Genomic DNA, 15,250 nt, shown 5'->3' on the forward strand with positions numbered 1-15,250 from the left:
TAATCTTTGACCTACAACCATTTGTTTACTGAACATTTGAAGTTACAACAGCACTGAAAAAAAGTGACTTATTACCGTTTTGCACACTTAATGATCATTGTAGTATTCCCATGGTCACAGTAACTGGCATTGATTGCTTCATACGATCTATTCTAGTGAAAGATAAATACCATTTTAGGTTCAGCAACCTTCCAGGAAGTTTTCCTTCCTCCAATTTTTCAGCCTAGCCTACAATATTGGGCTTTCCCAAAATGTCCTATTCAAATAATAATCAGCTCTTAGTCTGCTTAGTTTTTTCCCCTTTAAGTCCTCTAATATTTAGCATCAATGGATGTAAGGATAGTTTGCCTTCGGACATAATTAATATCCAATGAAACAGAAGACAGATTAATCTCACTTATATTCTTTGAAAGCTGACTTAGTTGTATTTGATTTTACCATTTTACAATTAGTTAAAGGCAAAATGTGATCATGACATTTATCTGGATTTAGCCTACAGCTTCTGAACTATTGTAGCGATTATCTTATATTAAAATATATTGTACATGAATATAATATCATATGTACTGCAATACTTACACCTGATGTTCAGATACATAACAGCTACTAAGGATGACTTTTACAGACTAACTACAGGTAGTCCTTGATTTATAACAGTTTCTTTTAACGACTATTTGAAGTTATAATGGTATTGAAAAAAGTGATTTATGACTATTTTTCACACTTATGACTATTGAAGCATCTCTATGATCATGTGATCAAAATTCAGATACTTGGCAATTCTCATATTTATGACATTTCAATGTCCCGTGTTAGTAACGTAAAACAGCGATTCACTTAACTACCAACAAGAAAGGTCGCAAAATGGGTCAAAACTCACTTAATAAATGTCTGGCTTAGCGGTAGAATTTTTCGGATCAATTGTGGTCGTTAGTCAAGGGCTACCTGTACATATACTGATCTGGGAACAAGCCCAATGTAGTAAATTAGCTTTATTCCTCATGACAGAATTAGAGAATTGCACCGTACGATATGTATACATACTTGGAAAATACTTAAATGAACTTATAGTTTTGTTTTTTTTTCTCCTCTGCAGCCACCAGTGTCCATTCAGTCTATAGTAGTCCAAGTCCAGTGCATTAACCGAAAAGTAGGAACTATTATCAACCATGAAGTTCGGATCGTGGTGAGGGATAGAAATGATAACTCTCCCCAGTTCCAGCAAGAACAGTACTATGTCACAGTGAATGAGGTGAGATTTTTTTTATTTTTCGTGTTATTATTACTACTATTTATTTTCATTTTTCTGATAGAGCCGGGGTATCAAACTTGATTTCACTGAGGGCTTCATTTTGTTGTGTTTGACCTCGGGGGGCTGGGGTGAGCGTGGTCAGGGTGGACGCGGCCAGCATGACATCACTTATGTTTTGGGGGTGCCTTTGGTGGCCCAAACACTCTGCCAGTGAAAATGGGCTCCCAAGCTCCGTTTTCAGCTGAGATGGCCTCCTGCAATCCTCAGGGGAGGAGAGGCGTGCACGGCCCTCATGAGCTCCATTTTCGCTAGCAGAGGCATCACAGGCCGGTCCTTCTTTGTTTCCAGGGCAACCCTGCGGGCCAGATCTAAGGACCCCGTGGGCCAAATCTGGCTCGCAGGCCTTCAGTTTGACACCCCAGGAGTAGAGTGCTTAGAACGTAATGTGTTTCCACACAGCAACTTTGTTTGCTTAAGTAATAAGCTGCAGTTAAGGTTACTTACTCATTTCCATTTGATTTTGAAACACTTGCTCCGAGCAGAATCCCCAAATTAAATAAACAAGTAAATCCAAACCTACCCACTCAGAGCATATTGCCATAATTATATAAAATAGTTTATATAAAAGAACTCTGAACAATCTAAGAGCAAGATCAAAATGAAATGTGATGAAATCTTGATTTAATAGATCATTTGGGAAGAAAGAGGTAGCAAACACGAATATTGGTTAAATCTGAAATTACATAATTGCATAATGTATCATTTGCATCGTTATTTGATTTACATCATTGGTGGCAATATATGCCATTTGGTTAAAAATGATGTAATTAAGAAAATGTTGTAAATAGATATAAAGTTAGATTAGCAGCCAAGATGTCATGGATTAATCTACAAGGAAAGACACCTTCTGACTGCAAACATTGTAGTTAATTGGAACAACTTTTATGTGATACATCTTTAGAACAGGCAAAATTAATACATTTTCCAAAGCAAGTAATTATTGATCTCTATAAAATGTTAAACCCATATGTTTTTTTAGGAAATGTAGAACATAAATGAGTGATTGGTGGCCATTTGGTTATGTGAAATACAAATTATTCACTTTTGGACATATGTGTGGTATTGTGAATACACTCATACATAAAAGCTGCTAATTCCTAACCTAATTAAGTATTTTATTCTGGTCCCTCTGATCAATTCTATATAAACCTTTTACTCTACGATTCAAATAATGGGACTAAATTCTGTCATGTAATTATATTAAGATATGCAGTAGTTTGATTGACAATTCTGTTACTTAATTAGTTAATCAATATCAATTTTATGGAACCAAGGTGTTGTTTTTTTATAGACTGGCCATTGAGAGCAATTAAGATTTTGATTCTGATTAAAGGGCCACAAAGTCAATGTCAATTCTCCAGACAACCATGGATTTGGTTTCAAATTCAGATTTTATCTCTTGCATCAAGATCTGCCAAATGGAGACCCATACAGCTGAGGTGTAATTATATTATCTTCATTGTACATTTTACAAAAGGACTGGTCTGTCTGTTCAGCTGGAATGCATCTTTAAATAGTAAGGTACAGGCTGGAAGCATGCAAATCAAATCAAATTGGCCAAGAAGATCCTATGGGAGGTGTTATTTTATTTATTTTTATTTATTTATTTTATTTGTCAAGCATGTATTATATAACAGATATAATTAGAACATGATTATAATTACATGAAATGGGTACAAATAAAAGGGGACATTAGGACAGGGATAGTTGGTGTGCTTATGCACGCTCCTTAGAGACCTCTTAGGAATGGGGTGAGGTCAACAGTAGACAGTCTAAGGTTAAAGTTTGGGGGGGGTTGGGGAAGAGACCATAGAGTCAGGTAGTGCATTCCATGCATTGATAACTCTGTTGCTGAAGTTGTATTTTCTGCAATCGAATTTGGAGTGGTTTACCTTAAGTTTGTATCTATTATGTGCTCATGTATTGATGAGGTTGAAGCTGAAGTAGTGATAGACAGGTAGGACATTGTAGCAGATAATTTTATGTGTTATTTTAGAAACTCTTGCAGCCATTGTTGTCCTTTCTAGGGCTGTTAGTACAGTTTCTGAACAAGTATTTCCCATACCAGTTTGGTACCACATTTACCATCAGCTGCGATTTTGAATAATCTTCAAGTTCAGGATCAGCTAATACCAGGAATTTATCAAAGCATGGATTTGTATGGTCGAGCCAGCTTTTCTGAGGAAAAGCTGCAACTGCAGGACCAGGTGCACTTCTCTCTATCAGGCTTTGTACTTGACCCTTTCGAGAAAGATAATCCCATTAGAATTAGAGTTATACCTGTTTCTGGACCCAGAGGTTACCAATTCACAGGATTTTCTCCTTCTCAGGTGAGGCTAAAGTTTATTGGATCCCCTTGCTCTCATTACAGCATTCAAATATTGATCCAACTCCACTATCATACCTAACTCTGATGACAGGCAGAAAAAGAGCTGAATCTCATCAGCATACTGGTGACACTTAATCCCCAATTCCCAGGGATTTTGCCCAGAAGCTTTATATAGACATTAAGGAACTGTATTTAAAAGAGCTATCTTTAAACTAAAGAGCAGTTACCCCCAGGAAGATAAAGAACATAGTGGAAGAAAAGTCCCACACAACCTTTAAAAGAGCAAAGAGCCAAAGTTTGAGACAACTAGGTAGGTGTTATGGTAGCTCTGCCTGCCAGTTGATAGTAAGCTGACCTTCCCCCCAGCTTTTACTGCCAATTCTCACAAGAACCAGGGAGTCTCAGACATTTTGAGATACAGCTGTCCTAATCTTTTCTGATCTTAATCCTAGCCAGGAACCATTGCAAGGCTTCTTCATTGTTCATCCTGACAGGAAAGTCCCAACTTCCTTTGGCTGTCTCTCACCACCTTCAAAAAAGAAGAGCAGGTGAAACTGTACCTCCCATGTACTTTTTCCTCTAAGGTGGCATGAATAAATGAAGAAGACACACCTACATACATATTGTATATACACATAATACAGTATATGAACATGCATGAATGTATGTGCAACATTTGCAAGGTGGGAGGGGTAAATCAAATGGATCACTCTAACAAGACCTCCATCTATTTTATAAGTTGGTTTTTCAAGTTATACACATATCCCAAAGGAGAAGAGCTTTTGGGACATTCTGGCATTGCTTGTTGAAATGGGCATGCATAGCTGGATCAGTTCATGCCCATATATGTGCATGTATATCTAAAATTATACAAAGTGCAACATTTGCAAATATGAAGATTGACCATGTATGGATCATCAATATAAAACTTGTTTTGATAATAAATTCCATCAAAGGGCTTAATATCCAACCCCCCCCCCCATGAATGTTCTTCAAGATCCTGAAGTGTGTTTGAAGAAGTGTTCTTCAAAAGCGTGTTTCTTCATAATTCAAAACCAGGACTAATTCTGATATCATCCAGGTAGTGTGAATTTCAATCCAGCTTAGCCTGACTGACTATTTGTGCAAAATTGACAATATATACAGTTTAGCACAGAACTGTTCTGGTGTATGGTGCCTGCACTATCAATGTAAGAACAGGTGTTCTGCCTGTTAGTTTACATTGGGATCCTTACCTGAGAGGAATTGCAGCAACTGTGATGCAGAAGTAGAAGCAGAAGTGAAAATAAAAACTATCATGAACTAAATTATTTCCATAGGACATCTTGATTCTGATTCAGCTTTCATTATTTTTCCCCTATTGATGGTGAGAGCAATACATTTGACTAGTCCAGTGGTGGCTAACCATTTTGGGCTCCTGTGCCAAAAATTGTGCGCACACTTGTGCGTGTGCACTTGTGTGCCAGCACCACGAAGGCAATGTGCATGGGGCCCCCACGCCCCCTGCGCATGTGCATGTGATCCCCTATGCCCCCCCACCGCTGCCCCCTTACCTGCACTGCACCTCCAACCTGATTTTCGGCCCGTTTGAGGCCTTTTTCAGCCTCCCAAAGGCTGCAACCTTTGCAGCCAAAAAATGGGCCCGTTTTGTCACTTCCGGTATTTCTGGAAATATGAAACAGGCCTATTTTTCATCCTCCAAAGACTGCAGAAGCTTCTCTCAAACCTCTGGGAGGCCGAAAAAGGCCTCAAAAGTGCTGAAAATCAGCTGGGAGGTGTGTGCATGCGCAGTGAGGTATGTTTGCCTGGGGCTCACGTGCCCGCACAAATGGCTCTGCATGCCACCTGTGGCATGTGTGCCATAGGTTCGCCATCACGGAACTAGTCCAAACTCCACTGCAATATCTTGGCTGTATACAGAGGCAGCGTTGAGCAGTGATTCTATTTCAAACGGTGTTTTTCAATAGAGCTTCAGATTCTTCATATAAAAAGGTGGGATATTCTGGCAGATTTTTTTAAAAAAATGCTTTATAGCTTTGGCCTGACATATTCAATATTGTTCACAGAAGAATCAGTGCAATAACAAACAGGTGAGAATGAGTCACCTTAAAAGACTCCTTTCTTGCTATTAACCTCTTCCAGTCTATCGTCATTGATCAGCAACCATGACTTCCATTGATCCTTGACCAAAGTTTCTGATGTTTCCAGGCACTTATTTATCTAATTACATGACAAGGAGCTGAATGCCTTCGTGTAATCAGTCTAAGCTACATTCAAGTTGTTGTTTCTTGTCTTGCAGTTTTCCAAAATCATCATATCAGTTAGGAGCTAATCTTTTGTTCCTCTCTCAGTTGGACAGTTTCCTTTCTGCTCAGGTAGAAAAATCTTTGTTTCCAATTAGATGCTGTTGGAATGCATCTGCTACCACACTAGTTAGCCTTTTGAAAGTTGTTGATAAGCAGGTAGTTGGTAAGCAGGTATAGTTGCCTGGTGCTGCCCATTTTGTTGGATCTTTCATTATCAGGTAGGTAGGTTTTATCAAATGTTAACCAGTCGTCAATTTCATTTCCTTTGATATTCTTTGTCTGGCTCCTCTGGTTGGAACTGTCCAGTATGGTTGAATTTCTGGCATCGCTGTCTTCCTCAGAGCACACAAGCCCCACAACCACATCAAGATAGTTACTATCATAATGTGTTCAAAACAATGTGAGGTCTTAGCTGCCAGTTCTTTAACTGATGCTGACTTTCATGCACAACAATTTCTTCCCAATATATGTGTAAATTAAGCACCAATTGACTAGGTATTTTGCAATTGACAGATGGATATTTTTTTTTCAATTTACAGATTTTCTAAGTGCCACCCAAGATTTTTTGCATGGCATTCAGTTTACTAATAACTATGAGGAAAGAAGAAGGAGACTCTGGGTGGCAGAGATAAGAGAGTGATCAATCCGGAGTTGTTACTTTCCCATAAGAAATCTAAATCCAGCCTCTCCCCAATTTCATTAACACTTATCTAGTACTAATCATTAATTATTTAGTCCTGATAATTAATTGAATAGAACTTAAGCAATAAGTCTTCTGAACTGGACCTTAAAACAAACGTGGGCTGCAATTTTTTTAACAACCGGTTCTCTGACTGGGTATGCGTGGGCAGTTGGTCATGTGACTGGATGGGTGATGTCACTCATCACACCCAGCCCTGCCTCCCAGCCACTCACCTCAAAGGAAGAGGTAGGATTCATCCAGTTGGGCTAATCCCACCACTGGCTGGCCCCACCCCTGCCCAATTTTCAGCCTGTTTTGGTGGCATTTTCAGGCTGTTTAGGGGTCTTTTTCAGGCTGTTTTGGGGGTCATTTTCAAGCTATTTTTCAGACCATTTTATCAGTTTGTAATCAGAAAATTCACAATATTTTAATCTGCTCATTTTCAACTACTTTTTCAGCTATGTTCCTACCAATTTTTCATTGCTAGAGCAGTGAATCCATAACACAGGCTGCCATGTTATATTGTTGTTTATAATTGAGTTGTGTGATCTTCTTGCATTTCCTGATCTACTGTTTCTTCTACTTCTTTGCACAATCTGCACTTTGAATACTGACCTTGAATGCCATTGTTTGAGTAGCTTGCTCTTGCACAGCCAAAATCAGGGCTCACATTTCTTTTTTTAATGTTCTATTGTAGGCCACTGCCAGGTTTTATTTTTATCCTCTTTTCCATTCAATCTGTTCTAGAAATTGACCATGTAATTCTTTTCCTTGCCAGCAAGCTGTTCGTATTTTTATTACATTATTTTAATACTCACTTTCTGTTTCCTGTATATTTAGTGTGTTCCAATTTTTAACTTGCATCGGTACTTGTTATTGGCTGTCTTTTACATAATCAGCCAGGGCACACTTTTCTTCTTCAGTAATTTGTTTGACCTGAGTTAAACCTTTCCCTCTATTTCTGATCAATACCACTATGGTGACATAATGCATAATTGTCACCAGTTTTTGAGCCAAATTGTCCAGTTCAGTTTGTCTACAGTTAATAATTCCAGTGCTGTATCATATCACATCACAGGTGTGGCCCAGCAATTAATGGTTTTGATTGTGTTTCTTAGTTCAATTTTACCTTTTTTTCATTCTTTGGATATATTCTTTATTAATCACATTTTAACTTGTCCGTGCTCGGTATTATCTAAATATAAAGTGCCCAGATTCTTGTAGACTTTATCCTAATGGTTCCTAGTGATTTCATCTTTCAGCATTTTAATTTCCTTCTTGTTTGTGATTTTACCCAATTCATTGCTATGATAGCAGATTTCTGTAGGCCAAATTCCACTGCTATACCTGTGCTAAAAATTCGTACAGATTGGTCAGTAACTGGATTTCTCATTTTCTGCAATGCTTCAGATCATCTATACAAAGCAAATAAACTACAAATTTTAGTATTTTTGCTGCTTTGCTAGCCAAAATTTATTTCCTCCAATATTATTGAAAGTGGGATCATCAGAATGACAAACAACAAATAATAAAGGTGAAAACGAGACACCCTGAATGATGCCTATCCTAATGTTAACAAACCCATATTTTTTTCATCCCAACCACAGATCAGGTCTTCCATTGCATCATTTTTTTCTCTAAAGGTATTTTTACTGACAGCTGTTTCCAAAGATTTGATGATACAACTTGGTTGCAATGAATCAAACACCTTTTTATAATCAGTCCAGATGATATGTAAATTGGTTTATCAGCTTTTGCAAATCCTCAGAAACATTTTATCATTCAGAAGTTATCTTCATTATTGCTGTTTTCCCTTTTATTTCTTTTTTGTTCTATTGGGATGATGCTGTTTCTTTTAAATAATTTTTGGATGTTGTCTGTTATAATGCCTGTGAGTAACTTAAATTTAATAGGCAAGCATATTGTTGGCCTATAATTTCTTGATGTTATTCCTTTCTCTGGGTCTTTTTGAATCAGATACATTTTTCTAGTTATTAAATATTCACTAATATCTCATTTATGCAATACACTTTGAATTCATCTTTAATTCATCTTTAATCCATCCAGTATTTTTTATTATAGTCCATACAATTTAGATCTTTCCAACACTGGATTTTGGTTTAGTTTGCTTTTTTTTAGAATTCCAACTATAGTTTGATAAAAAAAAACCTGTTTTCTGATTGAAGTAGCTGATTTTGCTTAAATTGGACGATTGGACGATTCGTGCCTTGTAGTGTTCAATTTTCCCAGCTATTGCTGTCATTTGTTGCTGTTAGATTTTCAAAGCTTCTTCAGATTTTTTGGTGCTAAGCCAATATTTTTTTTATTAGGCTTGTCCTGATCCTTACATTTTTCAATTTTTGTTCCTTCATGTTTTTTAAATTTCTTGCATCTGATATTAATTTCTTTATCGTGGCCTCCAGTATGATCTTCCACTTTGGAAATGAATACATTTTTGCTTTTACTTTTCTAATTTTTTTTAATGCCCAGTTCTTCTGTAATCCCCATTGCTGCTCTGTAGGCAAGCTGTTTGGTCTGTTCATAGATTTTATTTTTATTAATTTTTATTAGATACAAAAACAATGTGAAATCACTGCTGATGGCTCTTTAGCTGGAATGAAGGCATTGGCATTCATAGTGAATTCTTCCCAAGAAGCTAGGGTGTTATAATGTATTGATATAATATATGTGTGGATCCAAGCTGTGGGGCCTTTTGTATTGACATATATTATTCATTGCTTTAATTAAAAAAAATAGCAATCACAGGAGTGTTGGTTGAATTAAATCAACCTTGATGGATATATTTAGCCAGTGTATAATTATTGTAAAGATAAATAATTGAATAGAAGGTGTCTGTGATATATTATTTTCCATATTGGGAGATTATCTATTTTTAAAAAAAACAAAATATACAATATTGTTGCTCCTGTTGCCTTTATTTATTGTTGCAAAACAAATCTTTGAAGTCTCTCAGCAATGATTTCCAGAACTTATTTCCAAGATGCTTTCACATCTTCAGTTCTGGGTTCTCTGGTAGTCACTCATACAAATAGTAGCCATGCTCAATCCTACTTCAAAGCCCAGATAGAGTTGATAGATAATACTAACATTGGAGACTATTATAACTGATTTATATTTAAGTGCTAATTATCCTTATACATGCTTAATATTTGACATCTGTGTACAACCTATAATCTTCAAAGTATATGGGCCCTGAGAAGTGGTTGAACAGAAGTTTGAAGACGTTCATTCTAGCTGTCTAGAATGGACTTCCACTGATGGTTAGAATTTAGCTGAAAGATTTGGATTAGCTTTAGCAAACTACAAGTTGGACAGGCTTGTGATATACAAAAATATGCCTATTTTTTTTTCTTTAAAAATGATTGGGTGGATTCTCCATTGTTTCTGATAAAAGTTTATCAGTAATAATTTATCAAAGGAATGAATCATGCTTAACGATCATGCATAAAAGTAATAATAATAGCAATAGTGTAAAGATATGTCATATGAGGAAAAGTTAAAGCAATTTATTCAACTAGGTGAATATAATACCTTTTACTGACACATTTTTAATATCATTGGATCATTGATTCTATTGGTTTTTAAAAGACTTGTATTAGGAGGAGAAAAATTCATTCATTACTGTATATAATTCATAAAACAGTATATCTAAAGGCTAACTTTAACAGTCTTTGGTGCATTTTGACTAACAAAGCTATTGGGGAAGTTATTCAACATTTTAGGCAAAAAAATGATGATGATTATTTAGCTCTTGCTCTCCCTGTAAAAATTAAACTATTGAATACAAGCATTCTAATGTTATGGGAAATGTACGTATTTCTTTTTTTTCTTTTGAAACCATCCTAAAATAAGCATATTTTTTTGTAAAGCCTTTCCTTTTTGTTGTGATGCCGTTTCCTTTTCTGTCAGAAATAATACTTATATTTAGTTTATGCATCAATTTTGGTGATAATTATAGATTAAAGTAATCTATAATTTACTTTTCTTTATTGTCAAGCAATTTTTATCTTCTTCACAATAGTTCAATAACGAATTGCAACATGCAAAGTAGTGGCAGTTTAATGTGTGATAGTAACAAGTAATATACAACTTATTAAGCCATATCTAAATAAATAAATAATGTGTGTTCAGATTACAAAAATCATGGGACCTTCCAGAGCAAACTAGATTAATATATTCTAAAGATGACTTGTGAAATCCCAGCATTTCATATTAGATGTTTATTTGTTTTGTTTTGTTTTTATTTCTATTTGCTGGATTTAAATCCTTCCTTTCCTCCAGCACTTCAGGGTCCTTCTTTCATCCTTGCCCCAAATCAACACTCCTAAATTTTTCATTGGCTGACAGGAGGTGATTTGGCTCAAAATAATCCAATGGTTTATGTGGATCAGAGTGGACTTCAACCTGAGATTCCAGGATGCTAATTTGACACCTTAGTCACTATTTTAAACTGCCTCTTTTTATTTTAGATTTATCCAGTTCTTTCTTAGAAGCCAGGGTTGTTTGTTTCACTATGAACATATGGGAACATTAATGCCTTTGGACAGCTGTCTTGTAGAATAACTACATATTCAGCTGTTGCAATATTTTCCTCTGTTGCATTTCCAAGGTACTTTTTAAAATTGATAGGTTGATATTTTATATATATATACATATACATATACATATACATATACATATACATATATATATATATATATATATATATATATATATATATATATATATGAATGAAGGTAATAAACTAAAAAAAAAAAAACCCAAGACTACATTTTCTATGAAAAAGAACCACCTAATGTAAGCAGAATCTGTATTATTCCATTATAAACAGATACAAATGCATTTATGTTTCAGTTATAAGGAATTGTTTACTTGATACCTCAAAAATCTTATGACTGCACAAATCATGTAAGCCTATTTTTCATTACTGAAGAACTTGGATGTAACTTTTTCTTTAAAAAAACCTGTTTTGCATTAGTAAGATGAACGTCAGTCTTACTGTAACAAACACAATATTGCTAAACAAATATAGAGCCAGAAAATAAGCAGGAGGTTTTAATGACAATAGTTCAGACCATATGAATTGGACTTATGAACACATTATTCACATAATGATAGCTATAAAACTCATTTAACAATCACAATCATTGAAAAATTAGATCCACTCATGTGGCTGCCCTATGAGCATAATGACTTAAAACCAAATTGTTTGTCCCTATTATGTTTGTAAGTTGAGGGCTCCCTATACTGACCTATAATAAAACCCTATATAACTTGCCCTCAAGGTAGTTTAGGGCTATTTTCTCTATGTAGAATCTGCCCATTCTTTTTGTATAGCTGGATACAGATGTTATGAATTCCTTCATCCTGGGAATCCTTCAGTAGCCCAGAATTGGACTTTTGGAGGCTCCTCTTCCTTGGAGATGATCAATAAATTCATGGTCTCCAACAAGCTTTTGAGCTGGATTATTATCCATGGTTATGACATTGTTAAAAGTTGAAATTTGAATATTGTGTTGACTTGGTTTGACTTTATGTTTACTTTCTTATTTCTCCTTAATACAAACATACTGGTACTCTTAGAGTTTGGCAGATAGCTGATATATTAATTTTAAAAGAAAGAAAAAAAGAATTAAGGTTTGATCATGGAGGCTTCTGAGAATGGCAGATGACAATCTGTAAAACAATTATACATCTCACCTCTACTGACGTCTCCCAAATGGCAATTTCTTTCTCACGCTTAATACATAGCACCTTCTGACATTTTTATTGGCCTTCATTACAGAAAACAACTTTGGTACTGACAAGTCTTGCTCTGTTATTTTCTTTGTTCATTCAAAAATAACTGCAAACTGTTTTATGTGATGCCGCAGATTGACTAAAATCTAGAACACGTCTCCCCAAATTCCATTATTATACGTTACCCTAAAGACCAGTCAGTTCAATTAGTTGATAAGAGCTTGAAAAGTTTTACTTATCCCTCTTTTAGTGGCTGATTTGCTATGATATGGAATTATGCAAATAGAGATGGGAATGGGAAGGAAAAGAGTCATTTTGGCGCTCAGGAGATATTAGGAATATTTATGGATGCAAGTTAGCTGGGATATTGAAATGGGATTGCAACAGATATTTAATCTACTGTATATGTTCTAATTTTTCTGTCCTCATCTAAATTGCTTTTTGCTAAAGTGGTTGACTTAACAGATAGTTGAGAAATCACAAAAACCCTTCTTTTGGTGAAACTACCATTCATTTATACATTGTGTACACTTTGTCAGGCATCCAGAAAGTATCCATGATATCAATAACTCCAAGACATTATCTCTCCAATTGATTTATTAGAAACAGATCTGGCATGTCAAAAGCAATTTCCCAAGTGAAAGTTTTTTCACGCATTACACAGAATCCACCTTCTCTCCTTCCACTTCTACACTTCATAAATCATGAGAACCAATTAACTGCAACTGGAAATTCTTAATACGACATACAGAATAACCTTGAACTTTTCAACTCCTCTAACTCTCTAAACAAAAAATGTGGCAGCTGAATTTCAAAGCTGACACACTTTATATGATCTATCAGTCGATTGACTGAAATGCAATAATAGTTCTATACACTTATCATCAATTACTTTTTAAAGTTAATACACTGTATTAATGTTGGGTGCTGGAACATATCTTTAAAATTAGATGAGAGTTTAAGATCTTTTAAAAAGCACTCAAATGATTTACAACACTTCTTTCCTTATTTATTTACTTATTTTAAAGTATTCAGAAAGGACAAACTCTAGGGTCTTTATAGTATGGGAGTGGGTGGTTTGTGTGCCCAATATTCTCTTCCATTCAAAAGGAAGCTGACTCTAAACTGCTCAGAGAGTGCTATAAAGCACTATGAAGTAGTATATAAGTCTAAGTGCTATTGCTATTACTACTATGAATATGTCTTTTGTTAGGAATAACATAGGTTACCTAACGTAGTTTGGGTAAAATAATATATATAAACTATGATTGTAAGTTTAAGTGTGTGTCACTTTAAAACTGCAAAGCATGTAATTTTGGGTGTGGTGTGTGAAACCACCATAAGAGGGAGCAAGAGAACCTGATTGATTGCTGACGATTCGCTGACAGTTTGCTGGCAATTACTGACAATTACTGGATTGGATTACGTTGATGTTTGTTAGCTGCGTGTTTTCCCTACTGAAGAGTTGCTGAAGGAAGAGAGGAGTTTTTGAGTTATTCATATCTCTCTACTGTGAGGAGATATATCACCGGACTGATATTTGTAAGTGTACTGACCTCTCTTTTTCGACACTGGAATTTGCAACTGAATAATCCCTGGACGGACTGAACTAAGTGAATGATATATGGACTGTTTTGACTATGCTTTAACTCTTGCTGGAATAAAACTATTTAATTAGCACTGTGCCTCTGTTTTACTGAGTGTAAGCTACTAAAAAACAATATCTCACATATTCTGCCTGCCTGACTGACTGCCCTGCAGATCCTTGCTAGGGTGTATCCCTAACACTGGTTATGGGCCCAGCTGCACAGTCAGACTAACCAGGATATAACAGGCTTACATAAAGTGAGAGTTAGTGTGGTTACACAATACTGTAAACAGACAGCTGTGTTTTATTAATTATAGTTTAATATCCAGAGAAACATGGCAGAAGTCAATTTACCAAGTTTGTCTCTAATATCCAAACTGGATGGAACAAACTATGTTTCATGGTCTATGAAATGCAGCCTACTTCTACGTAGAGAAGGTTTGTGGAATATAATTCAAAACCCACCAGAGGTAGATGCTTGGGATCCAGAGGATGAAGATGATGCCCACAAAATACAAGAATATAAACTGAAGAATGAACAAGCTCTCTGTATAATAGGACTGACACTCTGTGACCAGTAGCTTGTCCATATTCGTGGAGAAGAAACAGCTGCTAAGTGCTGGGAGAATTTAAAGAAGATTTATGTTCGAGACAGTGTAGGAGCTCATATAAATCTTACACGGAAGCTGTTTAGAACACATCTTCAAAAGAATGGAGACATGTTGACTCATATAAACACTATGAAGAGGATTTTTCAGGAGCTGCATGAAAAAGAGCTTATCTTCACTGAACTGCATCAGGTTTATATAATTTTGTCTTCATTAGATGAGAGCTATGACGACTATGTAACTTCATTGGAAGTGCTGCCAAAGGACAACCTCACATTAACTGACATTACTGGCAGATTAATTGAAGAAGCCAGGAGAAGGCTTGAAAGGGATCAACTCAGAAGGGAACAACCACAAGAAGAGGAATTATCTTCGTCAGCCTACACAATTAGAAAATGTTTTAATTGTGGAAGAAAAGGACATTTGGCTAGATTCTGCAAGCCAAAATGCCAGCCAGAATGCAAAAAGGCATCAAAAGGATAAAAAATGCTTAGAGTTAGCCATGTATAGCAACAAAACTGTGAACAATAATAATTTTGGGGTTGTAGATAGTGGAGCATCGCACTGCATAACAAAAGATAAGAAAAGATTTATTAAGATGTCCACGAGTTCACAGCAGATATCATTAGCGAATGGTTGGAAACTGAAAGCAAAAGCTGAAGGTA

The 15,250-nt window shown here is 35.7% G+C and overlaps 1 protein-coding gene across 10 annotated transcripts in view; it reads left to right on the forward strand.

Annotated features, from left to right (window-relative positions):
• Positions 1–15,250, forward strand: part of PCDH15 (protocadherin related 15) — a 579,778-nt gene that overhangs the window by 252,116 nt on the left and 312,412 nt on the right. For all 10 annotated transcript variants that reach the window (XM_087932347.1, XM_087932353.1, XM_087932355.1 and 7 more), the window contains one exon: positions 1,097–1,252. In XM_087932347.1, the coding sequence (XP_087788473.1) occupies positions 1,097–1,252 (156 nt within the window). The remainder of the gene's footprint in view (positions 1–1,096; positions 1,253–15,250) is intronic.

This window comes from Pseudonaja textilis, chromosome 4, assembly GCF_049901715.1.
Source record: "Pseudonaja textilis isolate UNSWEBS1 chromosome 4, rPseTex1.2, whole genome shotgun sequence".
Classification (NCBI taxonomy): Eukaryota; Metazoa; Chordata; class Lepidosauria; order Squamata; family Elapidae; genus Pseudonaja; species Pseudonaja textilis.